At 38.5% G+C, this 20,478-nt stretch overlaps 1 protein-coding gene across 1 annotated transcript in view; it reads left to right on the forward strand.

The window, feature by feature from the left end:
- The window catches only part of malrd1 (MAM and LDL receptor class A domain containing 1), a 52,956-nt gene that overhangs the window by 5,736 nt on the left and 26,742 nt on the right, over positions 1-20,478 (forward strand). The window contains 14 exon segments of the mRNA XM_078281047.1: positions 3,482-3,613; positions 4,720-4,866; positions 6,423-6,528; positions 6,975-7,342; positions 8,300-8,745; positions 11,351-11,438; positions 11,545-11,724; positions 11,850-12,006; positions 14,167-14,323; positions 14,423-14,533; positions 15,836-16,049; positions 16,153-16,400; positions 18,259-18,390; positions 18,392-18,542. Of these exon segments, the coding sequence (XP_078137173.1) occupies positions 3,482-3,613; positions 4,720-4,866; positions 6,423-6,528; positions 6,975-7,342; positions 8,300-8,745; positions 11,351-11,438; positions 11,545-11,724; positions 11,850-12,006; positions 14,167-14,323; positions 14,423-14,533; positions 15,836-16,049; positions 16,153-16,400; positions 18,259-18,390; positions 18,392-18,542 (2,637 nt within the window).

Consider the following 20,478-nt stretch of genomic DNA (forward strand, 5'->3'; position numbering starts at 1 on the left):
ATTTGGAAATATCGCCACACATAAACAGACCACCACACACCTGTTTTGAATACTGATAACAGGGGAAGACACTAATGGATAGGATTCATAACAGAATAACTGATTCATTAGAATAGTGCCTACTATACATTTTTCTGCACTGAACATTGAGCTGTCAAAGCCTCAATTCATGGGTTTATTTATGTTTGCTTTAGTGCACTGCCTGCAGCTCAGTGATGAATATGATATGGCTGAACATGTTGGATGGGAGCGTTTGATAAAGCACTGTCCTCTTGGCATGTTGGACATTATTTTTACATGTTGCCTTGGTGATATATAGATATTTCAGCTGCAATTACAAACTATATCATCTTTACAGCTGTTATTATGTACCCAATATAGGATGATGTTCCTGCTCTGCCTGTAAAACAAGAGTTTTATTGATTGCCTCATTTATGCTACGACCTGTAGCCTTCAGCTTTTTTAGGCCTCTTTCCCTGGTGGAGCATCAAGGCCAGAATGGAGAGTGGGGACGGAGCTGCACTAGATGCAGAATTAATGTCACTGAATTACATTAGATGTTAATGGTCTGAGCTTAAGCACCACAGTTTTCAAGGATGTTTGGCATATGGTGAACTTGAATTGTAAATAAGGATTTTTACTCAATATATTAATTTAAAAGAAATCTGATATATCTATAATATATATCTGATACTTCCTTATACATTCATTAATGACCAGGGAAGGTCTGCGAGCAAGCTGTAGATGATTTATTTAGGATAGATTACATATCTATTGTTAGTAGCAAGAGTGCTACAGTAGGTGTTCCTTGCTTTTTAGTCAGCCATGAGGCTGAAATTTCCAGTTTGTCCACTACAGTATGGTACATACAGTAAGGCCACAATGAGCTGCCTCCTTTGATTCCTGTCCTTGAGCCTCACTCCCAACTGAAACCCACGTAACCTAAAGAGGCTATAATCAATATTTTTATATTAACAATCAATCAGTCAAATCAATCTGACTTTATTTGTAGAGCACTTTTCATACATATAAAATGTAACACAAAGTGCTTCACAGAATCCAATAGTGAAAGGGTGAAGCTATTGGTGACAAACCTACAGAGAAGTATAACCCAAGTTGGCTGTTCCTGTCGCTGTTTGTTGTGGGGTTTGTTCATCTTCCAGCAACTTGATGTTTTGGTTCACTCTAAATTACTCTACATGAATGCTAATGCTGCTCAATGTTTGCTGGATGTATAAATGGGGAACTATCAAGTGTGTCATTTTTGTGCTACCCCCAAGTGGCTAAAAAAATGAAATAATGCAGCTTTAAGTTGAGTTAAGTGTGTTAAATAAGAGCAAAGTGGGACAGACTTAGGACACTGTTGGACATACACCTGTCACCATAGCACTTGTTCCCTTAGCTTCTATCTTCATTCTGTCTTCTGCTCCCAACAGTGGATTTGTGAAATGCTTTACACCTCAAAATGCATGGGCTGTGTTATTATATAAAATGCATTAAACCTGGCGATGAACAGTAGTGCACAACAGGCACAGAGCTGGTAAGACCTACATCCTAAACTCAAACATTTTTTTTTTAAATTACAGTCGAAGCTCCAGTACTGGAGAAATAACCAATAGGTATCACTGACCTGTTCATGTGAGGGAAGACAAGGACATTGTTTTGATATATGGCTCACATCGAATTTGCTAACTACATGCCATTATGGTCACTTAGAGGATTCTTTACTGTATGCACCACGTCCTTTATTATTCATCCTATCTACTACATAGCCAATATTTGTTGCACATCCGATGCCTCTTTTATATCCTGTTATCGTAAATCATACTCTTTACATGTGTGAGTGTCTGTGCATGTTTTGGGAATAAGCTGGCCAACCACGTTATTTATTACGGATATCCTTTTATATGCCTAATTGATATTCCCAATAATTTTTGTCTGACCTACATTTCAGAATTTCTGCCCTACTGTATTTATTTATTTATAAAGGATTAGCTGATGCCAATGTAAAGATTGTTTACTGAAATGGTCCAAGACAGCTACCCTGCAGCAGGCCACAGTCTATACCTTTACAGTTAGACATGCTGCCCTTGTAATACATGCTTTGTGTTCTGCATGAACGATAACACTTCATAAATGAGAGAGTGCTTGGTCTAAATCCATAGCCTTTTAGTTTACCAATTAAAAGATCATGGTCTATAACATCAAATGCTGCGCTAAAATCCAGTAACACTGCACCTGTTATCCTGGAGTTATCCGTCTGTCTTGCCTGTCATTTGTGTCTAATTTATATTTTAACCATTAAAGTCAAAATAATCTTGTATTTGCAAATGGAATATTTTCTCTCTCAGTTTGCTGTGTACTGGGAAAATAGTGATGGGTCTCCTGTTCTCACTAGTAAATGCTAATCTGCCATCTTTAGAAAAGAGAATTATGTTTGCCTTCTTTCCAGATACTAGGATATACCTTCTCTTAAACATTAATTTAATATATGACATATGGCACCAGAAATAGTAGTCAGTTGCATGACAAAGCACCTTACTATCCACTCCAGCGTAAACATGTACCTTAATCATTTTATCAAGATATTTTATCTTTCTGAGAAGAGTCAGCTTGGGAGACACTATTCAGAGGTGTAATACCCCAATACTGTCCAAAACGGTCTCCTAGCAAAATTACGTTTATATAGTGCCAGATGCGTTAAGTTATTTAATTTACATTAATTAACATTTTCTCATTATGTTGTATCCATGAAAATGTAATACGGGCTGCATTTTGTTTCCTACAAAATGTATTTGCTGTTGCAAATTAATTGTATGTAAACATAATTTTCAGGATTGGTTCAGATGCACGAAGCAGTTTGTACTTTGTACTTGTAAGCTGCACTAATCAAATATGTCATATTAACAATGGATTAAATGACTGTAATGTAAAAGGGGATGCATGCAAAAAAATCAATTAATTAATACTGCTTTGAAATACTGTGATACGTTTTTTCCCCCTTTGCATCCGTTAGAGTGGGGACTCTTTATTCTTTCTCTAAGTAAATGCAGTTTGGAGACCTCGTGTAATTGCCAGCATGGCTCAGCCCAAGATCAAAAGCTTAGTTACTGCAGAAATCTTAAATCAGAAACCATTTAAAGACTAATTTTCAATAGCCAGCCAAAAGCCATTTTAAAATGGACAATTTTTCACTTATGTTTTAAATACTCCTCATAATCAGAATTGAGTTCATTCAAGAGAGGAGGTCTCACGCTTACTATTGATCAAAATATCTGAACTTCGAAGTATCTAATCTTTCATAACACAACTAATGTACTGACTCTTCTCGTACCGTAGCTGAGCTCATCTATATTATTCCACCATGATCTCCAATGAGTGCTCTTTAATGATACAATCACTTGCTAGCTCTTAGTATCTGGTGAGTCTACATGTGATATGATTGATTGTATTAATCTTTCATTTTTGATTCCTGTGACAGAGAGCAGTGTACCTCCTCCTCCTGTTTGCCCTCCCGCGTTGTTTGCCTGTGGCAATGGGGATTGCATCGAGGAGAGCAAAGTGTGTGACTTCACCCCACATTGTCCCCAAGGAGAGGATGAAGCCAGCTGCTGTAAGAACCTTGTTGCCAAGTAACCCATTCAAATAGTCCACATCCTATTTGTACGCTTGACCAAAAGCAGGTTTGGGATATATATTTATCTGCCAGTATGACCGCAATGGCTGACATTTAAATTGACTGATGATTTACATTGACTGTTCCCTGGTTTGGCTTTCTTCCCCACTTTTAACAAGAGTTTCATCTTTTCTTTGGTATTTTTACATTTGATTTGTCAATGCATGCTGAGTTCATCCAGAATGTTAAAGCTTTATTGCGTAACTTTTTGATATTACTGAACGTCCGTTACATTCAAGCCATTGCTAAATGAGTTGCTACAAAGCTAATTAAGAGTATCAGCTCACAGGGTCACCAAAGACTTGTATCATGTGGACGTACTGACAGTTTTGTTGTCATTACTTAGAATTCCTCATGGGGGCGGCAGAAACTACGCACTATAGCTTTAAAGAAAATCTTAATTTTATTAGTTGACACAACGATCTCACCACGAGGTCCATAGAGTTGCATAGTGGAAGGAAGTTTGTATTCCCGTTTACATTTTTGATATCCTAATTGTTACTTACATAGAAACACAGGACTATAATAGATACATAACAATCAAACAGGTTTATGTTATGACCACCAATTTTTCTTCCGAATGAATGCAAAATAAACCCAGGATCCAAAAGTTAACTGATTTAAACTGTTGATTGTATTGTCAGTTGCCAAAATGTACCTTGGGAATTGTGGTTCTCCAGCTACGTTTTACGTACAAAGGCTTAATCTTTTATACTGATGATTTAACATTGAGAAATGTATATTGCAGCATTCTGGAGTTTTTGGTCATATCACACAATCTTCTTCAGCAGATGGAGTTTACCCATTTGTCATGAAACTGTGGATATTCGAAATTCCATTTTTCAGAGCACTAACTTCTAATCCCTGTTGGTTTAAAAGTTGAGGTTGAAAATGTACTCTTGACCTTGGAAACAGAAGTTGACACATACATCTCACCACATGGTCCATCAGTAGATTTTCTGGAGCTTTTAGTCAGTATCACACACAAGAATTAACTTTTAAGTCTCTACACTAAATCAGTTTCCATCTCTCTATTCATTCAGCCTCTGAGTGTGACTTTGACAGTGGATCTTGTGGCTGGTACGAGCTCACCCTTGGTGATGGCTTTGACTGGGTCAGGGGCTCTACTGTGGAGGTACCTCCAGACTACCACCCACCACCTCTGGACCACTCTACAAACAGCACTGAGGGTAAAGAAACAAACACACATCGTACAGTATGTCCAGTAGCAATGCTGCCATGTGCAATATACGATACGATACAACTTTATTATCAGTTTTCACTGAAATCCATTCTGTGTTCCTGAGCAGCTCCACTCAAAAAAAATGTTGGACAACAATTATACATATAGTACAAAAGATGAAAACACATCAACAGCCATGACAAAGAAAGTTGCCATCACCAGTTACTGGAATAAGAATAGAAATATGATGAGCCCATGAGATGATTTGACTGTGTCCCGGATGTTTGATCTGAAATAACCGACAAAAGATAATATTATCTACAGATAAAATCGAGGGTTTTGTGTAAGCAAAGAAAATGTCCCTTGTCTGTGTGTTTTTGAGAGATAAGCACTTCATGGAGAAAAGCTTTCTCAGCCATCTGAATAATAGAAATGAAATTAACACATGCTGTACCCATTCTGCATATTAACACCCCATCATTCACTGGAATACACATTACTATGCTGTTGTCACCTAGGTTTATGTTCCACAACATGTTACTGTATATAATGCCTCATCACATCTTCATACGCAGGCTTTTGTCCACATCGAACCTCCAGAAAACATTTAACTTTTAGGATGGATTTAACAAACAATCTTGTTGTGAATTGACTTGGTAACATTGTGCAGTTTTAGCAACACCATCTGTTGTTTTGTTATGTACATTGTGTGAACATGCTGTGAAAAGATGAGTCCCTGTTGTGTTTCTGGGAAGCTTCTTTTTACACTTGAGGCTTTGTGAAATGACATACTCTGGTGGGAGCATCTATTTGAAGGTTTAAGGAATATGACTGTGATCATTCACAGATTTAAAACAATGCGCAGGTATGTGGTGGTGTTCAAACTTTGTTTATTTGGCAGTAAGACACCTAATAGGAGCCAAAAACCAAACTTTCCAATTTTAACACGCCACCAACTCATACTGTGCAGCACAGAGCAGAATGGACAGAGCCAAAACACAGTAACAGAAACGATTCAGAAAGATATTGTTATAAAGCATCTGTGACTTCCGTCTCTGTGCCGCTGTAACATGGGAATTTCCCCCCAAAGGTCAATAAATGATTATCTTATCTTATCCACATTCTACATATTAGGTCGGAAATTTGTTTTGCCATTTGTTTTACCACTTTACCTAGCTAATGAGCTTTAGCTAAAGTGTTATCTGTTATTAAACTGACTGACGTCAAAATTCTGTATGTTATTGCACATAGTTAAATGAGGCAGTAGCAAAATTTAGCCATGAAGAGGAATACAATCCTAAATTAGTCTACTGTTACATAGGTTCTATGGCCCTAGATTTTTAGGTAAAGTAATTAACCTAAAAAGGCCTGTGTTGTGTCTTTTTTTTAAAACTTTTTTTTAATCTCCGTGAAATCATGTTATCCATTACATCCAAGTTTTAGCTTTTTCAAAGATGAGTCACTGTTTGGCGGAACATGATGTTTGCAGCAATGTGGGGGTTTGTGTAATAAAGTAGACGCTGATTTTGTTTTTAATAGTAATTGTCGTCTTACTCAATACAGGCCACTTCATGTTTATATTGAAGAACAGTAGCAGTCTTTATCCAAGGGCTGTTCTCCGCGGACCCTGGTTCAAACAATCAGCCTCTGGGTGTACCATGACCTTCTGGTGAGAGTCACACTGTAGCTTCCTTCTCCACTCTATAAAAGTTGTTCAACTTGACTCGTAACCACAATCTGTAGATCCACCTGGAATTTCAGACTTTTGTGTTTTCTTATCTTTTTCCCTTTCCTCCAACCATCATTTCACCTGTCTCAGCTCTGCTCTCTCAGCATCTCTTATTTCACAGTCAAACGTAATGAGATGTGCATCTGAATCTTTGATATTTTGACAGCTTCATGGCCCCTAAAAGTTTGTGTCAAATGACAGATTTTATTTCTGCAGAGTAATCAAAAGCACTCATGTTTTATATCCAGCAAGCATATGCATTATCACAAGAGGAATGTGTGAGGAAGTCATTTTAAAAGTATAATACCACAGAATGCACACATTGCTGTGCTGGAATATTATAGTCAGTAACATTTTTGCTTTCATATCTTCCTCATCACCTTCAGGCATTATAACTCAGGTATCTCCGTGGGGGCTGCAGACATGTACCTTAGAATCAATGGAGTTAAAAACAACACTGTTATATGGAGGACTTTGTACGACCAAGGAACCCGTTGGAATCAGGTTACCGTACAGCTGGGACGCATCACCCAGCCCTTCCAGATCGCTCTGGCTAAGATCAGCCTTGGAGTGTTTGATGGGGTCTCCGCCTTGGATGATATCACCTTCAAGAACTGTTCACTGCCCCCTGCAGTGGTGGTGTGCCCCGTGAACACACATTTCCACTGCGTGCATACCAAGGCATGTGTGGAGCACTTGCAGCTCTGTGACCTTGTGGATGACTGTGGAGATGGATCCGATGAGGAGGGATGTTGTGAGTGTCTCTTTTGGTTATGTAAATATTCAGTGGTGGAAGAAAGTCCTTTTGCTTAAGAGGAACTCCACCAATTTTACACATCAAAGTCTGTTTACAGTTCTTGAGTACCACTACATATGTGAAAAAGTTACATAAAGCCCTTTGTGGCTCCAGAACAAAATAAATTGCCTCAAGTGATGTCACTTGCGTTAGTTGGGGCTGAAAACTACAAGTTCTAAGTGTTAAGAGAAGCTAGAAAGAAGTGAGCTTTTCCAAGCCTCCGTAGCCCACTCCTTATCTCTGCTTAAGACTAGCAGCTTGAGTCACTACACGCATACAACACTCAAATCTTAGCCTGAACAGTCAGTGTTCGAGTAGCATTGTGGGCAAAGTAGGCGCCAGGTATGGACAAGTAAGAAGAATGTACTGTATAGTATAAAAAAGATGCTATGTCTTTTTTTCATCCTAAGTCTGACAAGGGTGCAGTGCTGCATCAGTGCAGTATTAGTACTGCAATATAAAAATACACCATTACTGTACAAGTAAAATGTTCTAAATTGAAGTAAAAGTAAGTATTTTAGCTAAACTTATTTAAGTATCAAAAGCAAACGTGCTCATACAGAAAAATGACCCCTTTGATCTTATACTATTATAAGAATTATTTAATTACTGATTGCATTGACATGTAAGTAACATTTCATTGTTGTCGGTGAATGTGAAGCTAAATTTAACAATTGTATAGGTTAGGTTAACGTGCATATTTCATAATCTCATGATATGCTTAGTTTGTAAAATCTAATCTGGAAAGTAATTTGTGATTATAGTTGTCAATTATTTGTAGTGGAGAAGAAATATTTCCCACTGAAATGTAGTGGAGTTCAACTAATAAGTGGCAGAAAATGGAAATGGTCAGGTAGAGTACAAAATGGTGTTTTCCGGCACCCGTGTTCGTTCATTTCCTGTCATGTCTCACAGCTCCAGAGCTGCAGTGTAACTTTGAACACGGGCTGTGCAGCTGGAAGCAAGAACAGAGTGGAGGAGATGTGTTTGACTGGGCCCGCATCCGAGGCCCCACTCCATCCTTGAACACGGGGCCCTGGAAGGACCACACATTGGGCACCAGCTATGGCCACTACCTCTACATCGAGTCCTCAGTCCCCCAGGAGTTCAAAGACACAGCCGTGTTGCTGAGCAGAGTCTTCCAACCCACCCACCAGCGCGGCAAGGACCCGTCCAGCTCCCGCCACCACTGTGTTTTCCGCTTCCATTACCACATGTTCGGCTCACATGTGTTCTCTCTGGCAGTGTACCTCAGGACCAGCGCTACAGGGCATGGGCACATGCTGTGGGTACGATATGGAGACCAAGGAAACCTATGGCACAGGAAGACTGTCTACCTCTCCAGCGCTCGGCCATTCCAGGTAACTATAATGCTCCAGATACTGATCCAAAATGAGACTTCTGCTTTATAGAGTAGGGTCATTGAGTGTGTACAGGATATTTCTGTCATCAAATGTTATTTATTACTTTGCAATGAGCAGAAAGACACAATATGCTTCAGGTATTCCTTTCATATCCCTTGCATTACTTAAGAAATGTAATCATTAACGCTAGAGATGGCCTGATACCATTTTTTGCTTACCGATACCGATTCTGATACCTGAACTTGCGTATCGGCCGATACCGAGTACTGATCCGATACCAGTGTGTCATATATTTTATTATGTTTTAACAACTGTATACTACTATCCCTGTTTGGATGTGATATGATTTCTATTTTTGTTATCAGCCTGGCTCAGGTTAAAGTCTTTGTGAAACATGAACAAACACAAACAATGAACGCCACAGAACGTTCTTTTATTATGCAGTTTGACAGTCAGTTATAACGGAAAAAGAACATAAATAAACTACTTTAACGTAGATTTTCTTTAGGGCTTTATTACGTGGTATCGGATCGGTGCATAAACTCCAGTGCTTCCCGATACCGATACCAGCGTTTTAGGCAGTATCGGAGCCGATACCGATACTGGTATCGGTATCGGAACATCTCTAATTAACACTGCAGACAGGTTTATCATTTTAATTAACGACCATGTTGAATTATTACTGTAAGCTGGTTAAAGTGGAGCTAGTTTTAATTTAATTATATACTGTTGGGTAGTTTAATATAATACCACTTGTGGTCGCATCACATCCCGCTTTAAATCATTTGCTTTCAGTCCCCTTCTGAAATCAAAGGCAGACATGAGCTACAGGTAAACACAGTTCCCTGGCAGGCGACAATGAAATGCTAGTGTAGCAAAGCGTTTGTGTTTAAAAGTGCACTGCAGCGTTGCATGATGAAGATCTATCTAATAGCTCCACTGCTCGACAGCGATCCCTCAAGATGGATGTTTTGCTGTCATTACTCATGAGTGAGTATAACCTGACAGGCAGTTAAAGACTTTTTCTTCCATTATGGCATTGAAAACAGGAGCTCTGTCTGTCAAGTTAATTGACCACAGTGGGCACGTTGACACAAAATGATAAAGTATAATGATTTGACATTAGACCCAAAAATGATAAATTATAATGATTTGACATCAAGATATTTACTCCTGAATTTGCGTTTGAGATTTAATGACCAGTGTAACCACATCTAATATACAAAGAAATGCATCTAAAAAGCAGTGATGAGCTTAGCAGCATTAAGTTAATGAAATTGTTTCCAAGACAAGCTGTTTGCCAAGGCAGCAAGTGGAAATGTCAGATTATTGGAAAAATATTTAAAAACATGTTTGCAAAACTGCTGCTTGAATCATGCTAATGTGACATTCTAACAGTAAATAGTCACATGGTGCCTCTTCCAGATAGTGCTTCAAATAAACATTTAACAGGCATTTGTTGTTTATTAAATGAGCTGTATTCTGCAGTGCACACATGTGCTGACTTGATTGCTACAGTAACAACATCAGCAGAATTCCAAATTCTGTTCCACTTCTTGGCACAAAGTCAACAGACTGGTGGCTGCTGACAACTCACCTGAGGAAATTATATTTTAGCTAATGATTTTGTTGCATTGGAAAGCTGCTGATAAAACTTAAAAGTTCAGTGTAGCCACGCTTACTGGCAAGCAGGCAAGAAAATACACTCAAACATTTATACAGTATTAGAAACAAAGCAACCCTGTTTCTGCATTTCAGTTTCTGGAGTAAAGCTATGGAGCTATGGTCTACAGGTGGAACAAAAGCAATGTCCAAACATAAAGCAGTTTAAAATCAGGTATAAGGACATGGTTTTCACGGGTTTCAGGGAGAAAGAAGGGGGTTGATTTTCATTGGGTGTTCTCTGGGGTTTCGTTTTAGTTACAATTTTATTATTATGATTATTATTATTATTATTATTATTGTTTTGTTTTAAATTAATTTATTGTTTTTTTGTTTTGAGTTTTTGAAATGTTTTATTTCCTTGTTTATGTTCCTCTGTTTTGTAAAGTAATTGATGTAAATTTGAAATACATTTTGGGTATGAGGGAGGGAGTTCACATTCACAATTGGAAAGTGGGTAGATTTCACTATTACTGAGTTGTGTACACACGGGGTGGGATTAAATAAATGTATACTTCCCACTCCTTTTCGGATATGTAAACAGATTATCAAGTGTTCACAAGTTGTTATTATTATTAATGTATTGTGTTGTTATTTGTTGTTATTGATTTGTTTTGTTTTTATTTCTTGTCTGCTGTTCTGCTCTTTACGTATGTGAAATAAAATCAATCAATCAATTAATCAATCAATCAATCAATTAATCAAAACCCCACATGAAGATATCTTAAGTTTTTGGGGCGGTTTTGGTGTTTTGGTTCTGTATGTAAATGGAAAAGATTAGCTGCGTAAATGTAGACCATTTTCACATGTGCAATTAAACATTAATGATGACTGCATACCATTCAGGTGTTCCAGCAATTTGCTATTATGCATGCTTGCTAACTGGCGAGGCTTACTGGAAATATCTTCTTGTGTTTATTTTCGCTTTCTCTTTTGTCAGATTTTGATAGAAGGTACAGTTGGAGATGATTTTAATGGAGACATTGCCATTGATGACCTTTCCTTCCTGGACTGCGAACCATATGAAGGTAAATGATTATGCCATAACAGAAAATATGAACTTTTTAGGGCAATGTGTTCCCTTATTTTTAATTTCACCTGTTGCTTTGTGTTTTTTACCGTACTTTGTTCCAGGAGAGCTCCCCACAGTGAATACCACAAACCCTGCAGTGACCACTCCAGCTCCCACAGTTCAGCCCCACAGCTGCCCTGATGGAGAGTTTGTGTGTATGGCACATGGAGAGTGTGTTGCCAACAGCAAAGTGTGTGACTTCAGACGGGATTGTTCTGATGGCTCAGATGAATTAAACTGTGGTAAAACATTTACATTCTCAGAATGTCTACATAGAAGGCTTTCATTATTGCATTGTAATGTTTTCACAGTGCTGTGTCTTTCCTGCCCCTCCCTTCTGTACTTATTTACCTGTCTCTTTCTCCAGTGAAGGAATGGTGCGATTTTGAAGGTGGTGACACTTGTGGTTGGAATGACATCTACTCCTCTTTGGACCCAATCCACGCATTTCGCTGGTCCCCTGACCATGGGATGAACATTCATGATGGAGAACAGTACCACCGTCCTATTAATGACCACACCCTGTGAGTACCAGCAAATGACTATATATATATATATATATATATATATATATATATATATATATATATATATATATATATATATATATATATATTGTCACAGCCACAGCTAACAAACACAACTTAAATGTGACTGTCAACATATCGAATAACACCAAACCCCAGGATTAGTTAAAGTAAATTAAAGTTTATTTTTAAATAGTTTATATATAATATAATTATTACAATAACTATTTCTGTTACAGTATTATGAATCAATTAATCAATTAGTCGATGCAACTGCAGCAATTTTTCAAACAAAAATGGCAAGTATTCTTTGATTCCACCTTCTCAAACTGTGAGGATTTTAAGCAAGTAAAAGAAATATCTTTCGGTTATAGACTATTGGTCAGATAAAACAAGCAATTTTAAGATGTAATTTAGGTTTTTGGACATTATAATGGGCTTTTTTTCTATTTTCTATTCTACTATTTTCTGACATTTTACAGACAAAAAGATCAATGATTAATAAAGAAAATAATAGGCAGATTATTGGTGATGAAAATTAATTAAAAGTGTACAAGAGGTAAATAACAAATGATATACTGTAAACTCGAGAACTTCATTGTCAACCCATTCATTTACAGGTACACAGTAGTGATACAATGTATTAGGCAATAATAGGCAATAAATAAAGAAATAGGCATTTAGAGCAATTATTTCTCTCTTTTATGCGTTATCACTTTTTACTTCACTAAAAGCTAAATGTACTGCGAGCTGAGTGAGTGTGGCACATATGGATGTGGATAGTGACCTTATTGTCCTCATCTATGTTTTATTGAGTGGCCAGTGGTAGCAGAAAATGGCACTTTGACCAGTAGATTCTTCTTCCGTCAGCCAAAATTATAGTCACTATCTTCCTTCGTAACCCCTCCGTCTGCCTGAAACTCTCCTTCCTCGCTCCTGCTGCACCCTTGATTGGCTCTGAATTGAAAGGGCATAACTTAAATGGAGAGCTGTGTCTTATTTAACCCAAGTGGAGCTGCACCACAGAAATTTCAAAAAGTGAATCAGAAAAGGTTGGAGCAGATATAGGCCGATCTTCGAATCACTTGTTTTGGCCCACCAACAGTCCAAAACCCAAAGATATTTTGTTTACTATCACATAAGATAAGAAAAAAAGCAGATCCTTGCAATTGAGAGACTGGAACTAGAGAATGTTACATAAAATAATAATCAGTTCTCAGAATCGTTATAATACTTTGTTGATTTACTAGTCGATTATTCTACTAACTTAACCAGTTCTGGTTGTCATAACTGAAAGTAAACATGGTTGGAGTAATACAAATAAGACCTAAGCTGAAAACCTTTTCTTTAAAGTCCCTCCATTAAAAAAACATGCTTGCTTATTGGATGTTTGACCTTGACTGTGCAGAATGATGTATTTGCAGAGTTTGACACCAGAAGGCTGTTTTGACATTCAACGGCTGAGGGGGAAAAGTTTCTGTGATCACCTTAAATATGCAAGGACTACAGGTGTAATCTAAAAAAAAGACCAGTTCACATGTACTGAGCATGAATCTTACATGAACGGTAAAGTTCCAGACATCTGATGTCCTGAAAATAAACTTAGAAATTAAAAATATTGCATATTTTGTAATTTCAACAATATTTAACAAAGTCATTTTATAATAATAATAAGTGATACGTTTTTGGGGGAAACCCCCTGCCCCCCTCCCCATTTCAGACACAAATTAACATTCAAAACAGAGTATTGTATACATCTGGAAGGGATCTTTGAATTTCAGGAAGCCACTGGAAGTAAACTAGGAGAAGGAACCAAACAAGTTTTTAGTGAATTTCAAATTGCAGAAAAGAACAGGGTTTGTTTACCATTACAAAAAAAACATTCGAGAGAAAAAAATCTGTACTTGGAATGAAAAAAGTGGCACACAATCAAAGCAATCAGTGTCCAGAGGCCGTCTCTTAGAGCAGTAGTGTTTCATAGAAGGTCACATATATACAAGAAAATCAATACAATGACAGAATTTCACTCGGGTGCACAACAAACCCAAACCCAGTAATGATGCAAACTCTCAGTTGATACTAACTTCACTGCTGGACTCACAGGTTGGGGAAATAACTCTTGAAGTTGTTCTGTACTTTCTGTCTTTCCTCTGATAGAGGCAGTCCAGAGGGTTGGTATATGTATGCGGACAGTTCCAACGGTGGCTACGGTCAAACCACTGTCCTCCAGACACCTGCCATCTCCTCCACTGGGCCATACTGCACACTGGTCTTTTGGTACTACATGTGTGGATTCACAGTGGGATCGCTGCAAGTAAGAAGAGTGAAAATACCGTATTCAGCCGGAGAATAATACTCAGTGTAAAGGGTTTTATCAGAAAACTCATATTTATTATTCTCACTCTATTTGTAGGTGCTGTTGAAGTATGAAAACGTCACTCATGAGGTTTGGTCTCAGACTGGTAACCAAGGCAACAAATGGAGAAGAGGAGAAGTGTTTTTGGGGTTATCAAACAACGTCCAGGTCTGTAATTTACTAGAGATACCTTTAAATGTGTTATACAACAAAATTTAATGTGATGTAATGGTTCATATCAAATGTTTTTGTAATCAATAATACTGCACCGAATATCTGTTTTGCAGCTGTTGCATTGGGTGATATTTGTTCTCCGCAAAGATTATGTCTCTTCACTTTCAATATGGACCATTTTCTATTGTGTAAACTGCTGCTTTGTTAGCAGAATAATCACCCGACATATCTGAGTATAACACAAAAAGAGATATTTCTGATGCAACAACATCTGTTCATTACTTACTTTTCATAACTCTTGAACTGACCACATTTCTGAGTATTTGCAATGTTGGGCTTTACGTGAGATAAAATAGTTTATAGTGAAGAGCCCTTTTGACATGGTGTATATTCCAGTGTTATGATCACTTTTACATTAATAGACGTGCAATTCAGATTATTGACATTCAGTTTAAAGGCCAGCCTCTTAGGTGACTGTGCACATCAATGTAATTTGCCTAATTTCAGTCATGGCAGGCTAAATTAGACACCCAGACTTTATGATCAATGAATTGATTGAGTCTAATTCAGTCTAATGACTCTTAACTTGTGAGTTTGACGGTAATCAGAGTTGCAGTCCCTTCATGGTGTCTGCCTGCTGAGGTTATTCCAGGTCAGTGTGACTACACAGCCAGAGGTCCTGTGTCATTGCACGGGAGCAGGCATCTCTTTGACCAAATACCACGGCCTTTCCACATTTTCAGTTATTTTTTCAATTCAGTTTTATTTATAGTATCAAATCATAACAAGAGTTATCTCGAGACACTTTACAGACAGAGTAAGACAAAGCCCCAACAATTACAATAATTCCCTCAAGAGCAAGCATTAGTGGTAGCTATTGCGACAGTGGCGAGGAAAAACTCCCTTTCGGGAAGAAACCTTGGACAGACCCAGACTCTTGGTAGGTGGTGTCTGACGATGCCGGTTGGGGGTGTGATGAACAGTGGCAGAAATAGTCACGCACATTAATGCACATTAATCATTGTCAGACCGGACAGTCAGATCTGTTCTGATGGTTCAATCTGCAGCTGAAGGGCATTTTTACACCGATCAGCTATGAGCCTCATTTTAAGAGTCCAAGTGCCCTTTTTCTCTTTTCTCTGAGACCTTCATCAACTGACTGCAGAAAAACATCACTCATTAAAACAGCGTCTATGTTTCAATGCCTTGTCTGATGATATTAACCCTGGCGTTTAAAAAGGTTGACAGACAGGGCAAAGAGTCGATCCTTACAGTAGTTTGTTGTCCTTTTGTCAGGTGATGTTTAGGGCGAAGCGAGGGATCAGCTACATGGGTGATGTGGTGATAGATGATGTCAGCTTCCTGCACTGCTCCCCTCCTCTTCCTTCAGACGGGCCATGTACAACTGAGCAGTACGCCTGCGCTAATGGCCACTGTATCCCTCAGGACAACCTGTGTGACTTTATCAACCACTGCGGGGACAACTCTGATGAAGACCCCTACATATGCAGTGAGGCCTCCTCTCATGTCTGACTGATGACACCCTGCGAAAGATTAATTTTCAGACAATTGTATAACCTGGATTGATTTCTTCTTTTATTGCTGTCTTTCAGAGGGCTTTAGCGGGCGCTGCAGTTTTGAGTTTGACCTCTGTTCCTGGCGTCAGTGTCAACAGGATGACTTTGATTGGCTGATCAAAGCGGGTAGCACTCCCACAGTTGGCACCGGACCATCGAGTGACCACACCCTGAGAGACCCCTCGGGGCACTACCTGTACCTGGAGGGCTCCTTCCCCCAGGCAGCCGGAGACACCGCCCGCATATCAGGACCCTTACTGAGCCGCAGGAGCTCTCAGTGCAAGGTAAGAAAACAAGACTACAATAAAGACTAAAGATTATTTTTTACTTCATTCTTCAAATTATAAAACAAGTTGGTATGATGCCATCATTTTAAATGTAATAACTGGAAGAACACGATTAATGAATTGACAATTTATTTTTGCATTGATGCTCCCGTGAGAACAAAGGTTCTGCATAGAATATATGGCTTCAAATAAACAAATACTATCCAAAGTAATAAAAATGAAATTCAAAAAGCTATAACATATAAAATAGAAGGAATAATTTTAAGAAAAACAAAAAAATGTAATAAAACATTGGCACTCCTGACATGAATGCTGAAACTTATTCTGTGGATCTAATTTGAAAGCTTCCTGCAGTTTCCATTTTAAAGGAACAAAAAAGTATATTTCCATTAGTCTCTGTTTGGTATGTTTTAATTGAAGATACTGCATATGTTTATATTATATAGGTATAAGGTATTTATTATCCAGTGTTCTAATAACTGAAGAGGCTGTAGAAACAGTGTAAACCTCATGCTGTAGATGCAATTCAGAATATAATTTCCAGTCAGGAAATAACAAAACGTAACACTGACCAATATACAATTTCTGTCCATTTCACTAGAGATAAATGGCTTCATAAGAAAGTGTACACGAAGAGCTGAATTCAACACTTTTGGTATATTTACAGTAATCACATTTGCAGTTTTAGTTTGACTTTATGGGAATAGATGAGAAGATAGATAAGTCCAATGTCTGTCTGTTAAATATGAAGCTAAGGCCAGGAAATGTTAGCTTAGTTTAGCATAAAGACTGGAACCAGGGGGAAACGGCTAGCCTGGCTCTGTCCAATTCTTTCCATGTCATGTCCAACATGTTATAGCATGTCGGTTTAATCCGTACAAAAACCAAAGTATAAAAACAAGTTGTGGTTTTACGGGGTTAATTTGCTGGACCATTAAATAATAACAATATATAACGTGTTCATTTTTCCCTCTGATTCCAGTCTTTATGCTAAGCTAAGCGGCTCCTGGCTGTAGCCTCATATTTATCCTATGTATTTATCGGACATACATGAGAGTGGTATCGAGCCTCTCATCTAACTCCAGGCAAGAAAGCAAAACTACTCCTTTAAGCTTGCAGTTGAAAATGTGTTGCAACTAAACAAGCAATTACAAATTGAGTGTATGTGCTTGTGCACTTCGTAGTGTGTCAGTGTGTATGTGTGTGCGTCCTCCCAGCTGTCAGCCTGATGCTCTACCGGGAACGATGTCTTGATTGACAGCTGAGTTTGCTCTGCGCTTCGTGTCTGTCTCATTCCACTCCTGACCTGTCAATCAATCACGCAGATAGCAAAAAGGCACCAATTAAACTGAAGGGAGTGCTGTGCAGGGGAGAAGTGAGAAGAGAAGGATGGGGTAATCTCTATCCTGAGATGGAGTGTGTAATTTTGCTGCTGTAGCTCCATTTGTAGAGAAAACCTATAAAACATATCACTGTCTCCGTGCTGTCATGGAGAGACACTTTTTCTCTCCAAGCTTTAATTAGGACAAGGACTGAAAGGAAAGTGCATAGATCTAGTGACAAGATTAAAACTTAATTACCTTTCTATGCCCATACTTTTGGTTTACTTTCATATTCTGTCAATTACAATTTGTAATACTATATGCCTGTCCCTCAGACTTGTTTGATTGCATACTGTATTTTTCTTCAAATATGTAGCTGCAAAATCAGTTAATATGTAATATGTCTACACTTTTGTGATGTGAATGAGAAGAAATTAGAGTGGGAAATGTTTGAAAAGTATCATTCACATCTGCACACTCTGTAAGTCGGTGCCTTATTTTGACATATTTCTCATTTTCTGTCGTTTGTCCAGATGCGTTTCTATTTTCACATGTCTGGAGACGGCCTTGGAACCCTCAGTGTGTACAGGAAAAGCGAAGGGCAATTTCATCTCTTTTTGAACCTGACGGGAGATCAAGGCAACTATTGGCAGATGAGGGAGATTCCCGCTGAGCCACAACAGGGACTTTCAGGTCATGTTTGAGGGCAAGGTGGGCCGAAGTGAAAAGGGTGACATCTGCCTGGATGACATCACTTTTTCTCCAGGGTGTCTGCTCGCCTCCTCAGCTAGAGTAGAGGACAACACTCCTCCTGCAGGTAGACACTTTACTTTGTCTCCCTTGTTTTATATATGCTAAGATCTTTTTTCTCTTCTGCATCCAAAAAAATGCTTGCAAAACTAATGACATTCCCATCAGCCTGAACTGTACTTTGTGTTTTGTGCTAGTCATCAAATTTTAGCATGATAAAAAGTCTAACATCTAAAAATAGTTAACATCGGAACGTTATACCTGCTAAATATCATTTAGCATTAGCATTTAGGTCAAAGCACTGAAGTCTCACAGAGGCACTAACATGGCTTTATATCTGCATCATGTTCTTCCTTGCCTTGTTTAGAGATGGATCTGAAACTGTTGATGATTTGGGCCGCCTTCTAAAGCCAAACGAGACACTACAGTATGCGTGCACTGTTGCTACATAACAATTGCGACCTTTTGACAACTTTAACACAATATAAACTCTAAAACAACATTTCAAAGTTCAGTTCAGTAGACTTTGGTTCAACAAGGCACTGTTAAAGTAAAACGCCTGGCTTGTTTGTACTTGAGCAATAATAAAAAGCCAGTTTATCTCTTCCAAGGACTGGAGGCCAGATGAAGGCCAGTGTGGAGCTGGAACATATTGATTTTTTATTATTGTTCTGACAGAACGAGCTAGTCAATTGCAGCTTTTTAATTCCATTGTGACAAGGAGAGTGCTGGAATTGCAGTCTTCTTCTTGTCTTTAGTAGATAACTTCACAACTGTATCCCTTTAGGGCTGTTTTCCCATATAAGAATATTTCAAAATGTTTAAACATGACTGACAGTGTGAGGAGAACATGACTGTGGAGCCCCAAGTGCCACATTACATTATTTTCCTGATTTATGAAAGATATGACGAAATCATTGGTTCTTTGATTCCTGACATCCTGATATCCACACAGTGTTTGTCACTGTCTCAGCACTGACTAAAGCAAGTTCAATCATTGTCTGTATTTTGGACTTGGGATCAATTCAGCTATTTGAAGTTCGTCTGCATCCCTTACATTGTTTATTAGGGGACCCTTTAAGATGCGAGAGAAAGCAACAAGAGCTGATTTATTGCCATTGTTACTGCGGCTATAATTGGATCTATTAAATGTATTGCCTTACTCTTGTAGTGGATGTCGGGGAGAAGAAAGAGTTTCTGGATTGTCTGTGCTCAGAAAACTGTGAAGCTGTGTGGCCCTTGTCCCCATGTCTTTTTGAGATGAGCTGGAGGAGGCTCCTGTCCAGCAGCAGAAGTGTGATGTGTTGGATTTTCCTTACAGCTGTCTCTTTCTCTTCATTGTCTCGCTGTCTCTCTGCATTTGTCAGTATAAGTGATTACAGTGAATAGCTAGACTCCCTCAGAGTCAGTGTATTAATCAGTCACTAGAGAGCTCTAAAGTAGTGCGGCCTCTCTGAGATGCTAATTATGCTTCCATGTTAATGCTGTTAAGCATCTCCCCAACAGTTTATCATATTACTCTCCTGATTTGCTTGTTGCCTTCACCAATACTTCAAAAGGATGCTTGAACAATATTTCAGTTTTGAGCAGCATGTTTACAATGTTTGCTGCTGAAACCTTTTCTCACATACCTCTCGTGGTTTTTACAGATAGTTTTGGCTTAATTCATCCAGGTTTTGAGATATCAACATCAGAGAATTCTGCCTAAGTTGGAACACAGTGGAGGTGAATGAAGTGTTGTTTGTGATGCTTTAAAAATTTATCATTTAAAGCATTCAGCAGCAATGCGTCTTTGCAGAGTCAAAGCCTTGTTTACTCCGAATAAACCACAGACCTCACTGTGATAAATTTTCACTGTAACTACTTTCTACTGAAGAAATATGCCCTCAGAAGGCTGTTGACAGTGTATGCTGTGGATTATCCAGAGTAACGGGACACTGTCTTTGGAAAGAGATGTTGCTGTTAAATTTGATTCATCTCTGCTGTATTGGAGTGGAGGCAGA

The sequence above is a fragment of the Sander vitreus genome, chromosome 22 (assembly GCF_031162955.1).
Source record: "Sander vitreus isolate 19-12246 chromosome 22, sanVit1, whole genome shotgun sequence".
Classification (NCBI taxonomy): Eukaryota; Metazoa; Chordata; class Actinopteri; order Perciformes; family Percidae; genus Sander; species Sander vitreus.